Source organism: Equus quagga, unplaced genomic scaffold (assembly GCF_021613505.1).
Source record: "Equus quagga isolate Etosha38 unplaced genomic scaffold, UCLA_HA_Equagga_1.0 226_RagTag, whole genome shotgun sequence".
NCBI classification, from domain to species: domain Eukaryota; kingdom Metazoa; phylum Chordata; class Mammalia; order Perissodactyla; family Equidae; genus Equus; species Equus quagga.
In genome coordinates, this window is record NW_025799809.1 from 588,282 (window position 1) to 606,802 (window position 18,521).

At 39.0% G+C, this 18,521-nt stretch overlaps 1 protein-coding gene across 9 annotated transcripts in view; it reads left to right on the forward strand.

Annotated features, from left to right (window-relative positions):
* LOC124233793 (WD repeat-containing protein 89) overlaps window positions 1–15,523 on the forward strand; it is a 38,553-nt gene extending 23,030 nt beyond the window's left edge. For 6 of the 9 annotated variants that reach the window (XM_046650996.1, XM_046651004.1, XM_046651001.1 and 3 more), the window contains one exon: window positions 13,470–15,523. In XM_046650996.1, the coding sequence (XP_046506952.1) occupies window positions 13,500–14,663 (1,164 nt within the window). In that variant the 5' untranslated portion in view covers window positions 13,470–13,499 and the 3' untranslated portion in view covers window positions 14,664–15,523. Of the gene's footprint in view, window positions 1–6,236; window positions 6,294–7,547; window positions 7,898–8,486; window positions 8,675–13,469 lie in introns of those variants that run through there. The other 3 variants (XM_046651002.1, XM_046651003.1, XM_046650999.1) reach the window with 3 other exon arrangements.
* The last annotated feature ends 2,998 nt before the right edge of the window (window positions 15,524–18,521 follow it).

Below are 18,521 nucleotides of genomic sequence, written 5' to 3' on the forward strand. Positions count from 1 at the left end.
CTCGGCTCAAATGTCACCTCATGAGAGAGGCTTTCCTTTAATGACTGAATGTAAAAGGACTTTTTTCCTTCATTTTTCTTGCCATACCCAATATTATTTTTTATAACGCTTATCACTGGCCATTTTCATTATTATAATTGGTGATTTATCTATATATTTATCTGTCCCCCTACTGCCCTCCATGAGGGCAGGGACTTTGCCTATGTTCTTTGCTGAATCCAGTGTGTTCTAGGCCTGTCATGTCAGCCCTTCGAGAACTGTTTTTGAATTATTAAATAGGGTAATTCTTTAGGACTTTTGAGCTGATTTAAAGTTGATACTGCTTATCAATTCCTATCTGTGACAAATATATTCAGGTGGCTGGTTTTTCACAATGTTAACATCATTCTGTTATAGGCTGTGATTCTTTTTATCCCCCCCCCCACTTTTTTGTAGTTATTAAAGGGAGCATTTGCTTAATTTTTAAAAGCATCTATTCAGAATTAGAAAAAGAAGTAGTAAACATATAGTACCAATTCAAGAATTGGGTTATTCCACTTTGCTACTAACTGTTCCAAAATAAGACATCTGGTGACTGGGAAGTTTGGTTTCTCTCTGTGTTTGGTTAACCAGCTGGTTGTTCTGGAAAGGCAGAGGCACTTAATTGTTCTTGATGAAAGAAGCTGGGCATTCATAGACTTCCTTTAAAGGATGGCTTTTGAGTGGAAGATTTACTTGAGAAACTGGACATCTCAGGAAGTTATTGGGGAAAATGTCTTTGTTTTTAAAAGATACTTCGCATGTTATATCTGGAAGCTGAAGGATAATCTCATACTGCATGAGAAAGTGTGCATGTCATTCCTCCCGCCCCCTCCCCCTTTTCCTTGGTAACAGATTCGTGCGCTTTAAAAACTGCTTTCCCTAAGAATTTTAGTGTATTTAATGCATGAGATGCCATATGTTGCTGCAGCCAGTATCTTGAACATTCATGTGAATAAGAATAGCGTGTTCAGACTCACTGAGCAGGATTGATTTACAAAGACCTTAAGTCTCAGTCATTAATGAATATGATATTTAAAATTACATTGAAGTTGTAACAGATGTCAGTTTAGCATACCTTCCACTAAATATTCAGCACTTCTTCCCAATTGAAAACAAATGGTTCTTTGGCAAATTGTTTTAAAGTCAATTCTGTGTTCATTTAAAACATACGCACAAATTTCTCTGGATTTTTAACACAAAGATTTTCTGAGAGATATTCTGCTGAAGTTAAACCAATGCATACTTTTGATCCCAGGGTATTTCCTCTAGGATGTACTGGTAATGCGTATGAGTGACTGTTCTTATTTCACTCTTCCCAGTTTTTCTGGAATATTAATAACCAGATTCCTAAGTTTCACCCATGCAGATTTGCGTCACATAAGCTAACGTTAGATAGACTTGATAAATAATAAGCTCCTTTTATGTCCATCATCGAGCTTTTGTGACTACCATTAGATTTTTCAGGTTTGCCACTGACTGTGCCACCAGCATATGACGTTAGACATTAGCAGCTACTGCTTCCAGGTGCTCTGCCCTACACCTCCCCTTTGGAAAATATGATATATTGGGCCGACCCTGTGGCGCAGTGGCTAAGTTCACGCACTCCGCTTCAGCGGCCCAGGGTTTCACTGGTTCAGAAGCGGACATGGCACTGTTTGTCAGGCCACGCTGAGGCGGCATCCCACATAACACAAGTAGAAGGACCCACAACTAGAATATACAACTATGGACTGGGGGGATTTGGGGAGAAAAAGCAGAAGAAGAAAAGAAGAAGATTGGCAACAGTTGTTAGCTCAGGTGCCAATCTTTAAAAAAATTTTAAAAATTAAAAAAAAGGAAATATATATGTACTATGGAGGCAGTATAGTGTAAGAGTTAATAGTAGGAGCTCTGAAACAAGAATGCTCGAGTTCTGAAAGCAGCTTTATTACACATTAGCTGTGCTTTTCTCATCGGTTTAATGAACAGAGTAGTACTTATGGGGTTATTATGAGGTTATATCATCATTTAAAAAAATTTTAGCAATATCGATAAGTACTAGAAAGAAGATAACACACCCCCTCCATTCACACACCCACACATACACTCTAGATACTTGAAATGCATTTTATGAACATTATTCCAGAGACCTTTCTGTGCATATATACAGATAGAGTGAACAGAAGCATGCATGGATAGAAATAATTTTAGTAAAGTGGGATAGTAGATTATACATTTTCTCTAAATAGTATTACGTTTAATTTAACTTGAATTTAATAAATGAAAAGTAAATAAAATGAGAGAAATTACTGAAATTCAGGTGTTTCTTTAGGGTAAGACATTCATTCCCTTTGAGTTTAACCCAAAGAAAAGATGAATGATATTAAGAGGTTGGAATCCTTGTTTTGGAGGTTTTTAAACTACATGTTTCAGATGTCTGTACAACTGAGGGGCGGGCACAGTCAGGTGTAGGTCTTTCTGGTCAGCAGATTGCCTCTCATGTGAGGACTGGGGGACTCAGACTCCTTTCATTTCATGGCTCACCCATCCTGTAGGGCCCGGTGGTCCTCTGTATCCAGCCAGCAGGTGGGTGAGAGAAGGTGAAGAAGACACTGCCTCTTGGTCACCTGGCCCAAATATGACATGCTTCACTTCTGCTGGCAAAAACTCATCACATGCTGGGGCTGAGGCACTTCTTGCTGGGGGACATGGACTCTCTTTTCCTTTCTGAGATCCCATGAAATGTCCTGACCCAAATCCGAGGTGTATCCCACTCCTGTGGGCTGCTTCTCATTTCCCAAACTTAGCGTGGAGACCTTAGAAGTGCAGTAGCCCCTAGCAGCCCTCCTTGCCTTTGCTGAGCTCCTGCAGGAAGAAGGAGTGTTTACTTTTGAGGGTTTTTCTGAGGTCGCCTACCTATCCCCTGCGTTGTCTTCCCTCCAAATTTGGGCATATTAGTAAGAATCCTCAAGATTTTATTTTTACCTTCCTCAGAACTGCTTCAGGGAAAGGGGTGTTGTTGGTAAGGGGAAGGAGATTGTGTTGAGCTCTGCTGTATAATTTCTAGTTTATAATGAAAACAGATTAGAAAGGTGACTAGAGCAGGGTTTGGTGGTGGGGTCCGTGACTGGCCTGAGACATCCCAGGTCTGGCATTGAGATTGACGTAGAGTTTCAACTTAGGAGCGTTCCTGGCGTGTATGTAACTGCAGTCCTTTCTGTCTGGAACCTCCAAACATCCATGATATGTATCAAGGGGCATTTTAAAAAAAACTATTTTGGAATAATGTTACGTTTATAGAAAAGTTGCAAAGATAGTGCAGTTTCTATTTACCCTTCACCCAGCTTCCCTAATGTTAATGTAACCATAAAACATTTGTCAAAACTAAGAAATTAACATTGGCATAATACTATTAACTGAACTATAGAGTTTACTTGGATTTCACTGGTTTTACCACCAATATCCTTTGTCTGGTCAAGAATCTAATCACGGATACCACGTTGCATTTGGTCATCATATCCCCAATCTGTGACAGTCTTTCAGACTTTGCCTGGTTTTTGTGACCTTGAAACTTTTGAAGAATACTAGCCAGGTATTTGTAGAATGTGCCTCAATTTGAGTTTATCTGAGGTTTTCTCATGATTAAACTGGCGTTATGGATTTAGGGGAAGAATAACACAGAAGTGAAGTATCTTTCTCATCACATCACACCATGGGGCAAGTGACATCAACAAGACTTATCACGGATGATGTTAACCTTGATCAGTTGGTTAGGTGGTATCTTCTGAATTTCTCTACTTGAAGTTACTATCTTTTCTCTTTTCATACTCTGTTCTTTGGAAGTAAGTAATTAAGTCCAGTCTATACTCAAGGGAAGGAGAATTAAGCTCCATCTCCTGGAAGGACTGTATTTGCTTATATTACTTAGAATTCTTCTTTAAGGAAGGTATGTCCCCTCACCCTCATTTATTTACTTATTTAGTCTCTTATTTTTATCAGTATGGACTCATGATTATTTATTTTATTCTTTGGGTTATAATCCAATATTATTGTTATTTTGTTGCTCAGATTGGTCTGGGGTGACCATTCAGAGATCTTGTCTCCTGTGGTGTGTTTTTTTAAGCACTTCTTTACTTTCTGGCACTATTTGATGTCCCCGGCTCATCTTGTATTTCCCTGCCCCAGACTTAGAATCAGCCATTTGTCCAAGGAGCTCAGAGGGTATTTTTAATAGTTTAAACCTTAAGCATTTTTGATTGATACCTAACTAAAACATAAGAATCTTGGAGAAGTTCATTTTGAACTTAAGGCAGTGAAACTCTTATCATCGTCTAAAACATGTTGAAGTTCATTTGTTCTTTAGAAGTATACTTTTCATTATAAAATGAAAAATAAAATCTTAAAAGGCACCAACTCAATTTAGTATGTCAACGGTTTATTCAGGTTTAAGAGTTGTTTGATATTTGTGTTCAAGAAATTTTGTATACATTCATTTTTTTAAAGTTTTAATATAAAAGTAACTGAGACTGCTTACATTTTTTAAAAGCTGTAAGAATTGTAGTTTTAAAAATGTGAATGTGAAATGAAATTAAAATATAATAAGGTAAATCAAATGAAAACTCAGTAGAAAGAAAATAAATTAATATTGCTTATTTTCTTTATGCCAAGAATTGTGTGCTCTACATACTTCTGCTCTTTGTTCCTGTATCATCTTTGATTACCTCTCTCCTTGGACCTGTCGCTGTATATTGTAATCGTTTACTGGTTTATCTCCCAACTTCTTGAATACAGCAAGTACGTTTTTCAGCGGAGTCTTCAGCATTTAGCATAGTGCTTGGCCATAATAGGCACTCAGTATTGAGTGTGTCAATTGTTATCACCGTTTTAAAGATGAGGCAGCTGAGGCTTAGAGGGTCAGGTAATTTGTGCAATGATGACTTGCTAGTTTATGGTAGAACAAGGGCTTGAATTAGGAAGTTTGAATCTTAAACCTATTCCTTTTTTTATTGTACTACACTGACAGATTTTTGATAAGCTGAAAATACTTCACTGCATTATTCCCAACTTGACAATCTCTGAAAGTATTCATAAGAAACTGGTAACATTTGTTGCCTCCTGGGAGAGGAGAGGGGCTTGAAGACAGAAATATTCCGGGGCTGGCCCCGTGGCCGAGTGGTTAAGTTCAAGCGCTCTGCTGCAGGCGGCCCAGTGTTTCGTTGGCTCGAATCCTGGGCGCGGACATGGCACTGCTCATCAAACCACACTGAGGCAGCGTCCCACATGCCACAACTAAAAGGACCCACAACGAAGAATATACAACTATGTACCAGGGGGCTTTGGGGAGAAAAAGGAAAAAAATAAAATCTTTAAAAAAAAAAAAAGACAGAAATATTCCAAGACATTAGTTTTGGAACCTTTTGAATTTTGAACCATGTGATTATTTTAGATATTCAAAAATATAAATACATTTAAAAATATATACAGGAACCTACCAGATGGAGTTTTATATTAAGTTTTATCTTGTTTTTTCCTTATTATTTTTGAACAAACACAACTGAAATGGTGGGGAGGGGAAAAAGATAGAATATTCTAAAGGGAACAAAAGGTCAAAGTCTGTCTTTAATGTGAATGCAATTTGACTTTTTAAAGTATGCCCTCTCAATCTTTCTTTGTAGGAGCCCCTTACATTAAGTCAGTACTTGGTGATATCCTCAAGACTTTATTTGATTACTCCTACTTAGGGTGGTTCAGGCTGTATTAACAAAAACTCTACTGCAAACTGACTTAAACAGTCAGAAAATGTCAAATCTCATAAAAAATAAAAGTTCTTTCCATCAGTTGGATTGAGTTGGCTTTAGAATCAGTGTTCCGCATCTTAACAAATTATAGTTGGGAGGGGAATACATGCCTAGATTGGCAAAAATGTAAGGTTTCTGAACCAATTACTGGGGGGTTAAAAGTGAAGGGATTACTCTGACTGGTTTAGGCTAATCAGGATCGCCCCTGGAGCTGAGGGCAAGTCCTGAAACCGTGTTGATGCCATGTGGAGGAGGGAGAGGGGACGAGTTGGAAGAGTCCCGTCATACTGTCCACTGGAGTTTCTTAACTGTCCTTCAAATAAAGTATGATGTATAACTGACCTCTCTGTGCCGCATAATAATTTTTGAGGAATGTCATTGTTCGTGCTGGAAGATGGGCTCATGGGGGTATCTTTTACTCTTCTCTACTCCATGCAGATTCCATAACAAAAAGTTAAAAAAAAGAAAAGAAAAGTGAGACACAAAAAATACAGGGTAAGTGATGGATGCTTACTGTACCCTTTTTCTAGGTTGGTGTGTGTTTTTCAATCATCCTGCTTCCTTTCTTTCTCTGCTTGTATGTAGAATGAACATGTAATTCCCCTCCTCAAAGCCTAATTGGCATATTCCTTAATTAAAGTTGACACTAATACTTCGGTATTTACATAGAAGAGCAATAGCATAGTATTAGAGTGAACACAGGTTCACAGGTTTTGAAGTTACAACTGGGCTTTCAAACCAGACTCTCCCCTGTACCCTCCCCACAGTAGCTATGAGAGCATTGGCAAGTGACTCCTCTCTGAGCTTCAATTTCCTCTGTAAAATGAGGATAATAATACCTGTCTCCTAAGGTTAAATGATTAGGATAAAAAAACTAGATGTAAGTTTCTAGCACATCACCTAGCTTTTGTTGAACTCCAATTATGATTATTTTCTTCTCCGTGAGGCTCAATTATCCTAGCCCAATTTGATAGATATGGTAGCATTATTGTAGTTAAATTAATAGGCGTGGATTATGAAGTTATTATGAAGTTATTAGAGCCCATTCCTTTTCCCATTAAGCTGCTCCCTACATTTGGAACATTTGCTGGGCCTTTGCATTTCACAGTCATAGCTAGTTCCTTATAGTCATTGGACAATATTAAGTTTCAGCTGTGGGGAATTAGGTTTTTCTGACCTAAGTCTGATAAATTGTCCCAAAAGGGAACTAGTCCTTTATCCAACATATACTGCAAATACACTTGTTACTCCTCAGTAGTAAAAATGTAACAGTATATGATGCTCATGCTGTCACATCTTTCAAGTATGATGAACATTCATACCTGAAAGATAGAAATACATTTATTTCTGAAGATACTGTTCATTTCTGATTTCATACAAAATAATATGCAAGAGTCTTTTAGTATAGTGCGTTTTGTAATCAATAGCTTCTAAATAGATGTAAAATGTATGCTATTTTCTTTTAATACTTTTTTTTCTCTCTTGTTTAAATGGGAAAAACCTACTTCCTCTTCCATTATGGAATTATGTAACCTAGGCTGTCCTTCAGATTTCATATTCACGCTTATTAGCCAGTTCAGAAGTAAAAGCAATACCTAATCGCAGCTAGATGTGTTTAGGATGTACTTTATATATAGAAAGAACATTTGATTGGGTTAATTTTAATAGGAAATAACATGAAATAATATTTCCATTGATAAAAAATGACTTAAATTTTATTAAAGCAAAAGCTACAAGTGGAATTCATACTTACGTTTAGGGATTTTCTTCTTAAGTAATCACCTCTTAATTATCTAGGGACAAGTATTCAGATAAGAGATTAGTCAGCAGTTCCCATCGAATGTGTTGCAAGATGGCACTTCGTCAGGAATTGAATATTCTCAGCCCCTTGAAGCCTATCCTAAAGTGTTTGTTTTGGGGTGTCTTTGTAAACATCTTCCAGCTGCTGCATTATTTCAGACGTGAGGATTCTGTATCCCAGTAAGAACCACAACAGCAGTGGCGGCTGAGTGCCAGGGCACTGCTGGGGTTCTGCCTTTTCCTGTTCTGTACTGAGTGGGTCACGAGGAGGTGGTAGGAGTTGTTCTGCCTCAGCACAGGTAGGCCCATACTTAAATTGGTTATGATGGCCTGCTACGTCCTCTAACTCAATGATAAGGAATTTTTTATAAATGAACAAAAATTCTTTATAGTCAAGCAAACTATCATAGTTTTAGACTTTACTAAACTTCCTTTGTCTGGACCTCTTTTCCTTGTCTCCGCTTGGTGTTGGGAATTAAGGACACAGTGTTTCACCTGTGTACGATTCAAGAGTTGGTGGCAGCAATTCCCCTTTCTTTTATCCATTTGTTTCTCTTTTCTCTGCTGTTCTCTTTTGGCTTATCCTCATCCGTCTTTTCTCCTCTCTACTCCTTGCTTTAGTCCTCTTTTCTGTCCCTCTCTGTTTGTGTCCCTTTTCATTTGTGTGTGTGTGTGTGTGTGTATGTATATTGATAGAAGAAAGGTTCACTCCACATCCTCATTTCTCACTAGCCTATTGAGATCTAGAATACTAACTAAGCTTCCTTTTATGCATCTAACAGAAACAAACAGAGAAAAGATAAAAATGATGGTTAATTTTACTTGCTTTCTTCATATGTTTGTGTTAGCTTGAACCATATAAAGTGACAATATTGTTTTCATCTACAGAAATACGTTTAATCTAACACTTCCCTAAGTAGCCTGCAGTCCAGAAGTAGGATTTGGAAATTGATTGGATGAGAGCCCTGAGTAGGAGAGTTGGATATTTTCCAGAGGGTCTGGCTGAGATAACTGGGTAGATCAGAGTGTTGTCCTGGTGCCAATACCACTGACGAAGATGGAGAAGATTGAGACGGGTGCGTTGTTTTGTTTTTAAGGGAAAGGCTTGGTTGGGGAGAAGGGAAGCATAAATAATCAGTTTTGTTTTGGGGTGTAGTGGGACATGTTCAAGGAGAACTGGCTAGTAGACAGGTGGAAATAGGGATTTGTAAATAGAGAGATGAGATTATTTGCATACAGGTGGCGCTTGAAAACATGAATGTGAAGAGGTTACCCTGTGAGAGTGCAGAGGGAGAAGAAAAGAGAACTATGGCTTCTTTGGAGGACTGGCCAGTAGATTGTGCAAAGAAAACTCAGATGGGGGCTATACATAGCAATAGAAGAGTGCATTCATCATTTTGGAATGATTTGTTAGTATGTAAAGTTAAGGATTCACTCAATAGCCTTGGACGCTTATATTGCAAATATGACTCACTTGCATATTAATGTGTTAAAACGTAAGCTAGAGGTTCTCATGTTTCCCCATAAGAGCTTAAACTATTTTACTGTTTGTATCTGCAGATGAATATAAGCTCTATAGCTTGAGTCTTGTGGGATATGCCTGCTTTACCTCTAATATCTGTCTGTCGTCTTTGCTTGTTCTTTCTTTTTTCTGAAGTAGTGCACTACATTTCAACAGTGCGGCACGTGGACAGCCATTGCAGTTGTTACCATTGCTACGGTCTTGAAGTGTTAGTTTGCTGTAGCATTCCATCTGGGGCCCACTCTGCCTGCCTCGTCAATCCCTGGAATCCTTCGAATGATGGCCTCGCAGGGGACTGTTCCATCTGAAACAGACTCTGCAGGCAACGTAGCGGAGGGCAGGAGTCCAGTACTGCCATCCTGCCTGGGTGCAGCAGTGTGCAGCCGTAGTCCTATGAATTACTGTTAGCTCAAAAGCCGCAGTAAACCTTATTGTTTAAATTGTCATCAGTCTGCTTTTTCATATGCAGAGGTCAATGTGAACTAGTAGCAAAGAATTGCTTCCTAACCTCATATTAACACTTTGAATATTTCAAAAATAGGCAGCTGTTTCTGTGTAGAAGCAGTATACTCTTAAGTAAATACATGTTTTAGGATATATTTTAATAGCTTGGGCTAAAAAATTATGTTCAATAATGTTTTTCTTCACAAATAGAAAATCTTTCTCTGTATTTCCTTTTTGTGCTTTATTGAAAGTACTGTTAAAGAATGCCATTATTTTACCATTTCCATGAACAGAGCTCCTGCAAACATACAGACACATGCGATATCCTCTTAGGTTTATTCTCGTTCTTCCAGAACTCTTCAGCGCTTAATGTGTGAAAGTATAATCAATTATTCATTCACTTATTCAACAACTATTTACTGATAAATAAGCAAGAAAGAGTCAGGTAATAAGTTCAACAGTGAAATAAGGCTTTTAAAAAATACTGAGTTAAAAGGGCAAATTGCAAAGAAGATACATATAAATGTGATTCCATTATTACAAATTCTTGATCATAGTAGTTGTGTCCATAATGTTTCATTTCTTTAAATTAAAAAACTGAAGCAAATATGGCAAAATGTTGACATCTGTTAAATCTAGGTAGTATGTATTTGGGTGTCTCTTATACTTTTTCTACACCTGGTACATTTGAAATAGTTCCGGGGTGGCCTGGTGGCACAGCAGTTAAGTGTGCACATTCCGCTTTGGCGGCCCAGGGTTCACTGGTTCAGATCCCGGGTGCGGACATGGCACCGCTTGGCAAGCCATGCTGTGGCAGGCGTCCCACATATAAAGTAGAGGAGGATGGGCATGGATGTTAGCTCAGGGCCATTCTTCCTCAGCAAAAAGAGGAGGATTGGCAGCAGTTAGCTCAGGGCTAATCTTCCTTAAAAAAAAAAAAGAAAGAAAGAAATAGTTCCTAATTAAGCATTTTTAATTTTTAAATTAATAAAACAGGCACTACGATAGTGACAGGCTACTTCAGGTTGGTTGATCGGAGAGGGTCTCTCCAGGGAGGTGACATACTGAGACCTGAATAACAGGAACGAGTTACTCGTGAAAAAATGTAGGGCAGGTATTCCAGGTAGAGAAACAGCTATTGCTCCAGTCCTGAGGCAGAAGCAAGCATGGCATGTTGAAGGAAAGAAGGCCATTTTAGTCCATCTGCTCAGCAAACCAACAATTATGCTGTGGAGGTGACTACCACGGCATAACTATAAGTGGTCATTTAGTCTCTGAATACTTATGTTGAAGGAAACTCACCATTTTCAGACTTATCTTATTCTTAGAGTTTTTCCATGTAGGGCTTACAGACTAATGGAGTCAGATCAAAAGGACACAGAAGCTGGCTTGGAGAGTTTCTCAATGGCTGAGGTGGGGGCAATTTGAGCACCGACGAGAGCTACAAAGTGAAGGATTATAACACAACTTTTAAAAATCATAATTTCTTAATGATACTCAGAGAGAAAAAGGAAAAAGCTCTTCTTTATAGAAGCATGTTAGTTAAGGTAGAAGATGACTGTTTTGCAAATCCCTGTATAATCACTGATTCAGGCAAGGATAATCCACATGCGCTAAAATCTTTGCATGAAAGGCTGTTGGAGAGTAGGATATTCATACAGTCTCAATGTATCATCTCGTGATTACTTACTAACTACAAAGGAAGGAAAGTACCTTTTTAAATTTTTTTTTGAGGAAGATTAGTCCTGAGCTAACTGCTGCCAATCCTCCTCTTTTCGCTGAGGAAGACTGGCCCTGAGCTAACATCCTTGCCCATCTTCCTCCACTTTATATGTGGGACGCCTGCCACAGCATGGCTTGCCAAGCGGTGCCATGTCTGCACCAGTGATCTGAACTGGTGAACCCTGGGATGCTGAAGTGGAAGGTGTGCACTTAAGCGCTGCGCCACTGGCCAGCCCCGGAAAGTACCTTTAAAATGGAGAGATCTGGCAGTTACTGCCTTAGGCAAGTGACCAGATGTGGTGTTATGTGCCCCCTGGGTGTGACGCAGTAGGAAGTACCCAGCATCACCTAAATGGTATCCCTGCCAGAAATGTTAAACTGCAATCTAATCATGAGGAAACAATTAGAAAAATCTAGAATATGGGACATTTTGTGAGAAAACTGGCCTGGACTGTTTAAAAAAATTCAATGTCATGCAAACAAAAGATTAGGGAGGTGCTCTATGCCAAAATATTTAGGCATGAAGTGATAGTTTGTCTGCAGACAAATAGTTCATGCAAAAATAATGTGTGCATCTGTGTGTTTCTAGAAACAGAAAGCAAATAAGTTAACAGTGGACCTAGGAGGTGAAAGGCTATGTGTGTGTGTCCATTGTACTATTCTTTCAACTTTTTATAAGTTTTTAAATACTCAAAATTAAAAGTGGGAGAGGATGCTTGTTCCTCTTTTAAACCCAAATCTAACTTAGTATTTTTTGCCCATTGGTTAAATTGTGTTTGGAGCCACTCTGATATATCCAAATTCTCCACCGTGTGGTGTTAGTGGTGTTGGTAGTGGTAACACTGGTAATTTTTATGTAACATCCGTTGATTATGTATTATGATATGCCAAATGTGCTAAACACATTATTTCAGTTAATCCTTCTAACAACTCCTGGGTTAGTATTCATTTCTCCTTGTTTAAAGATGAAAAGACAGACACTTAAAAAGCCATCACTAAAGCAACAGAAATAAAAAGCATTTCATCTTAAGAATGAAAATGTGAATTGTGAGGCAGGCCAGAATATTCGTTGGTGAAAGCAAGACAGAAAAATTTGTGATAAAGTCACTTGGCATGCATATTTTTCTGCCCTTGAACTTGTTCTGCATACAGCCTACCATTAAGGGCAATCTCGTGTGGTAGTTACGAGCACAGTCTCTGAAGCCAGAATGCCTGGGTTCCAATTCCAGCTCCACCATTGACAAGCTGCCACTGCCTGAGAAGCGCTTCTCCAGAATCCATACTGGGAACCTCCATGGTGTTAGTTTCCTATTGCTGCTGTAACAAATTACGACCAATTTGGTGGCTCGAAACAACACAAATTTATTATCTTAGAGTTCTGAAGGTCGGAAGTCCAAAATGTGTCTCTCTGGACCAACATCACAGTGTTCACAGGGCTGCACTTCCATTTGGGGGCTCTAAGTGAGGATGTTTCTTTGCCTTTTCCAGTTTCTCGGGGCCACTCACTTACTGACCTCCTTCACCCAAACCAGCAACGTATCTCTCCGTGCCTTTTTTCCGTAGTAACATCTCCCTCTGACTCTTATCTTCTACCTTCTACTTTTAAAGACACTAGTGATTACATTGGGCCCACCTAGATAATCCAGAATAATCTCCCTGTTTTAAGGTCAACTGATTAGCAACCTTAGTTCTGTCTGCAACCTCAATTCCTATTTGCCACGTAGCCTAACATATTCATGGGTTACAGGGGTTAAGGCATGGACATCTTTGGGGGACCATTTTTCTGCCTACACATCTATGTTTAGATTCTAAAGTTGTAAAAGGCAGCTGGGGCCAGGAGATGATTCCAAATTGGAGATCCTGGCTAATGCTGAGAACTATAAGTTGGATGAGTAGGACCATTATTTGGGTTGAGCTAAAAGGAATTGCTGAGCAGTGTACATACATGTTTTTAAATCTCTTGCTGGCGTAACGTATATATGGTAGATTGGGTATTCAAGAATGATTGAATTAGAAAGAGGCAACTGAATTTTGGTTACATCATGGTAGGGAGATGATTAAATTGCTAGAATAGATTTTACTTTGATTGTTTTGTGCCGGCCCTCAGAGGGAAATATTCATGGTTTAAGTACAATTTTAGAGAAGGTTTGAGTTTAATTTTAATTTTTGTATTTTTATTACAGATTGCTATTCCCTTGAATGCCACTCCTGCTATGGAGAAGATTGAGGAGCAGTTTGCTAATCTGAACATTGTTAGACGTTCCTCGGGGACTAAAGAACTTACTTATCTGCTTGGCATAGACACATCCAAGACTGCACAAGCAGAAAAGGGAAGCTTGGTTGCTGTTTTATGTTCTAATGGATCAATTAGAATATATGATAAAGAAAGGTTAAACATACTACGAGAATTTAGTGGATATCCTGGACTTCTTAATGGAGTCAAATTTGCAAATTCTTGTGACAGTGTATACTCATCATGCACTGATGGCACTGTGAAATGTTGGGATGCTCGAGTAGCCAGTGAAAAACCTGTCCAGCTGTTCAAGGGGTACCCTTCCAATATTTTTATTAGTTTTGATATCAACTGTAATAATCATGTCATTTGTGCTGGTACAGAAAAAGTTGATGATGACGCCTTGTTGGTGTTTTGGGATGCAAGAATTAATTCTCAGGATTTGTCTACTACTAAAGATCCACTTGGTGCATATTCAGAGACACATAGTGATGATATCACTCAAGTATGTTTCCACCCCAGCAATCCCAACATGGTAGTCTCAGGGTCAACTGATGGTCTGGTAAATGTATTTGATATTAGTGTTGATAATGAAGAAGATGCACTGGTTACAACATGTAACTCAGTTTCATCAGTAAGCTATATTGGTTGGTCTGGGAAAGATTATAAACAGATTTACTGCATGACACATGATGAAGGATTTTGTTGGTGGGATCTTAATCATCTTGATACTGATGAACCAATTACACGTTTGAACATCCAGGATGTCAGAGAAGTAATTCACATGAAAGAAGGTACTTTGGACTATTTGATTGGTGGCCTGTATCATGAAAAGATGGACAAATTGTTTGTTGTTGGAGGAACAAACACAGGAATTATTCACTTAATGAGCTGTACCACATCAGGATTGACCCATGTGACCAGCCTTCCGGGAGGGCATGCCGCTACAGTCCGTTCTTTCTGTTGGAATTTGCAAGATGATTCCTTGCTAACCGGAGGAGAAGATGCACAGTTGTTACTTTGGAAACCTGGAGCAATAGAGAAGACATTCACAAAGAAAGACAGCATGAAAGTAGCCTCCTCTGTGTACCAGCGAGTTCGCGTTCACAGCAACGATTCTTATAAGAGAAGGAAAAAGCAGTGATGGTACATTGGGAGTTTACTGGGTAGTTTCATAGTTGCAAGTAATTATTTTTATGTACTACCTGTCATAGACATGTTTAAAGCTCATATGTAAAAATAAGCCAGTTAGCAAACAGTCCTGGAAAAATGTTGAGAATGGTTTAATTCAGGTCGTCATCTAGTCTAAAATTATTTTTTTAAAAAGCCTCCAGTTGAGTATATAATCAGTGAGTTGAAAGTAAAATTACATTCCTCATTTTTAAAACCCATCTGTTGAGCTAGTAAATGCTGGTTTAAAGAAATAGCTTTGATAAGGACTTTTGAGAAGTAGATGGCTGCTGTGACTTAAAAAAACAGGTGGTTTGGGCTACGTTTTTTTAAGCTCAATTTTTTACATTTAAATCATCTTCATTATTTATAAAACGAAGTCAGACTTTTTTTCACTTGAAGAGCTCCTACTTCCTTAATACTCATAGATTACATTGGAGCATTTAAATGTAAATGTTCTAATGAGTCTAAATAGAATTAAACTTATTTAGAAATAAAGTGATTTGCATCTATTTAGGAAAAATATATTTAGTAAATATTTGCATCTATACTTTAATGTTGTTGGTTAAACAGTAAACAGGTGTTTCACTGATGAAAAGGAAATTATTGTGCAAAATTCATTTTGAGACTCAAAGTGAATATACCAAATGAAAGTATTTATAATAGCAGAATGACTATTTTTATTTCAAATGCCCAAATATTTTGTGAGAAGATTTTCTTCCATAGTGTTTCATCCATAATTTTAAACTTGAATTTTTGTTTACTGCTAATTTTTCATCCTTCCTCTTAAATATTTCTCCAAAGAATCTTAATTAAAAGTTAATCTCTCTGAAAGCTTAGTGTCTTTTATTATGCTTAATTAAAAATAAAAATATTGGGGCTGCATGCTGCAGCAGGTGTCCCACATATAAAATAAGAGGAGGATGGGCACAGATGTTAGCTCAGGGCCAGTCTTCCTTAGCAAAAAGAGAAGGATTGGCAGCAGATGTTAGCTCAGGGCTAATCTTCCTCAAAAAAAAAAAATATTGGGGCCGGCCCGGGGTTTGCAGGTTCAGATCCTCAGTGCAGACCTACACACTGCTAATCAAGCTGTGCTTGGTGGCATCCTACATACAAAATAGAGGAAGATGGGCACAGAAGTTAGCTCAGGACAATCTTCCTCAAGCAAAAAGAGGAAGATTGGCAACAGATATTAGCCCAGGACCAATCTTCCTCACCAAAAAACAAAATTAAAATATCTTCTTATAGATAAAAATATTTGTAAAATTTTTTAATCTTTTAAATTAGAGATATTGTCATGAAAAACACAGAAGTTACTTTAGAACCTTTTCCATTTCTCTTTGAATGTTAATGACTTATCTCTGAGCCTGTAACACTGGGGGAAATTTTTATTTTTCTCTAGAACATTGCAACTTACATTTAAGCTCTGCTCTAGTCTAACTCACTTGAGACTAAACAATAGGTAAGTCACTGTTAGACGTATTCAAAATATATAATTCTTATTTGGAGAAATTCAGCTGTTCTTGCTGCTGTCCAAACCATAAACCTGAGGGTAATTCTGGACTTTTCTCTTTTCTCCTAATCAGTCAATTGCCAAGTCCTGTGCCATTCCTCCTCCCAAGATCTGCCAGCTGTCCTTTTGTGTTTACCCCACCACTGCTGCCTTAGATCAGACTTTGAACATTTCTCACCCAGATTACAGTCTGTAATCTGCTCCAGTTCCTTCTTCCCACCTCTTCTAGGCTAAACATCGAAAACACAGATTTGGTAATGCCTCATCCTGCTTAAAATCTTTGGTACATTTTGATATTTTGATGGAGCATCATGTAAAAGTGAAAAGCCATGTTTTCACTTTTTGGGTTTCACATTTTGGGTATGAGACAATGCTGAGTATGTTGTAAGTGGAAAAAGCTGGTTAAAAAGACTGTTGGAGGGGGCCGGCCCCATGGTGTAGTGGTTAAGTTTACATCCTCTGCTTCAGCGGACTGGGGTTTGCTGGTTTGGATACTGGGCACAGATCTACATATGGTGGATCAAGCCATGCTGTGGTGGTGTCCCACATAGAAGAAATAGAAGGACATACAACTAGTATATACAACCATGTACTGGGGCTTTGGAGAGAAAAGAAAAAAAAAAAGAGCAAGATTGGCAACAGATGTTAGCTCAGGGCCAATCTTCCTCACCAAAAAAAGAAACGACTTTTGGAGATAATTGCATTTATAAAACAACAGGAAATGAAACAGAAGTTATCTGAACTATAGTTTTTAAAATATTCAAAATTCAGAAGTAGTAGAGTTAGAAGATGCAGGTGAAGAAATATCTCTGAAAGTAGAACTCAAAAGGGACAGAGAAAAGATAAAAGCCACAGAAGGTAAGTATAGGGGTCTAACAGCAGACTAATAGTTTAACAAAGTGAAAAAAAATTTTAAAGGGGGAGAGGGATTATTAAAGTGAAAGAACATAAGAAGCCTTCCCAGAACTTGTCTTCAGATTGGTGCAACAGAGTGTCAAATGTAATGAATTAAAAAGAGCCCCACCAGGGCATAGCACGGTGAAGTTTTAGAACTTCAAGAATAAAGAAAAAAATCTTAAAAGTTTCTGAAGAGGAGGAAAAAACACTTAGGAACAAGAATAACATCTGCATTAGACTCCCTGTTAGCAAGCCTGGATGACAAAGAACGGGTCAATGCCTTCAGAGTCCTGAGGACAGGTTCCTGCTGTCTGAATTTATGATACTCTCCAAACTCATGCAGCAGATAGATTACAATAAATTGTTTGAGACGTCCCTTGCTAAGTGAACATTTCCTATTGCTCTCTGAAACTCAGGAACCAAATTTATTTGGACCAAATTTCTCACAGAGTATCCATTGCTAACCAAGCTCATTGGCTGAAGTGAGGAAATAAAAAAGATTTGGATTTCAGGAGCTAATTGCTTTTCAACCTATAATTCTATGAGCAGACAAACTGCCCTTGAGCGTGAAGTTAAAACATTTCAGACATACAAGATTTCAAACTTGACTTTCTATGAAGCTTTTCAAAAGGCTACTAGAGGATGTACTTCACAAGATATAAGGGAGTAAATCAAGGAAGACAAGAGATACCAGCGATCAGGGCACCATCCCAACCTAGTGGCAGGATAACAGCTTTGCAGCAGGACTACAGTATTCAGTCTGGATTGGAGCAAGAGGACAAGAGAGCAGGAGGGAGATGCCAGGGAGAAAAATGAGCTGACAGGTTACCCACTGCATTCAGCCATGTGGAAAATGGTGTTAAGTGAATTAAAATCACCAATTAAGGAGAAGAGCCAAGATGGCGCCGTGAGTAGTCCTCTTTGTCTCTCGCCCTTCGAGTCTACAATTATTTGGACACTTATCGCTTGACAAAGGATATCCAGACAGCATCTCAGGACGTCTGAGACACCCACGCGACTATACATCGGAAGGCGGATGGACTTTCCTCCGGGAGGATGTGGAAATAGGTGAGGGCTCTCCGACCCCGACGGGCAGCCTGGTACCCGCAAGCGGCTTTCTTCCAACGGACGCCCCCAGAGGATCCACGCACGTCTAGGGCAGGAGCGAGAACACAACAGAGGAGCGACGGTGGAAACAGGTGACCAGAACCCTACCTAAACCCCCTGCAATTACTCCTAAACGCAGAGGGAAACTTTGGAGTTGCACACCTGAGCCCGCGGGGAGAGTCTCTCCCCGCCATTGGCGGGGAGACCCAGCCTGGTGCTCGGGGCGCCCGGAGGGTCCCAGAGAGAGACACGGAGGGCACGGAGATCTCCCAGCTGCCGTTGCCCGCCCCGTGGGGCTAGGGATTGCCGGAGATC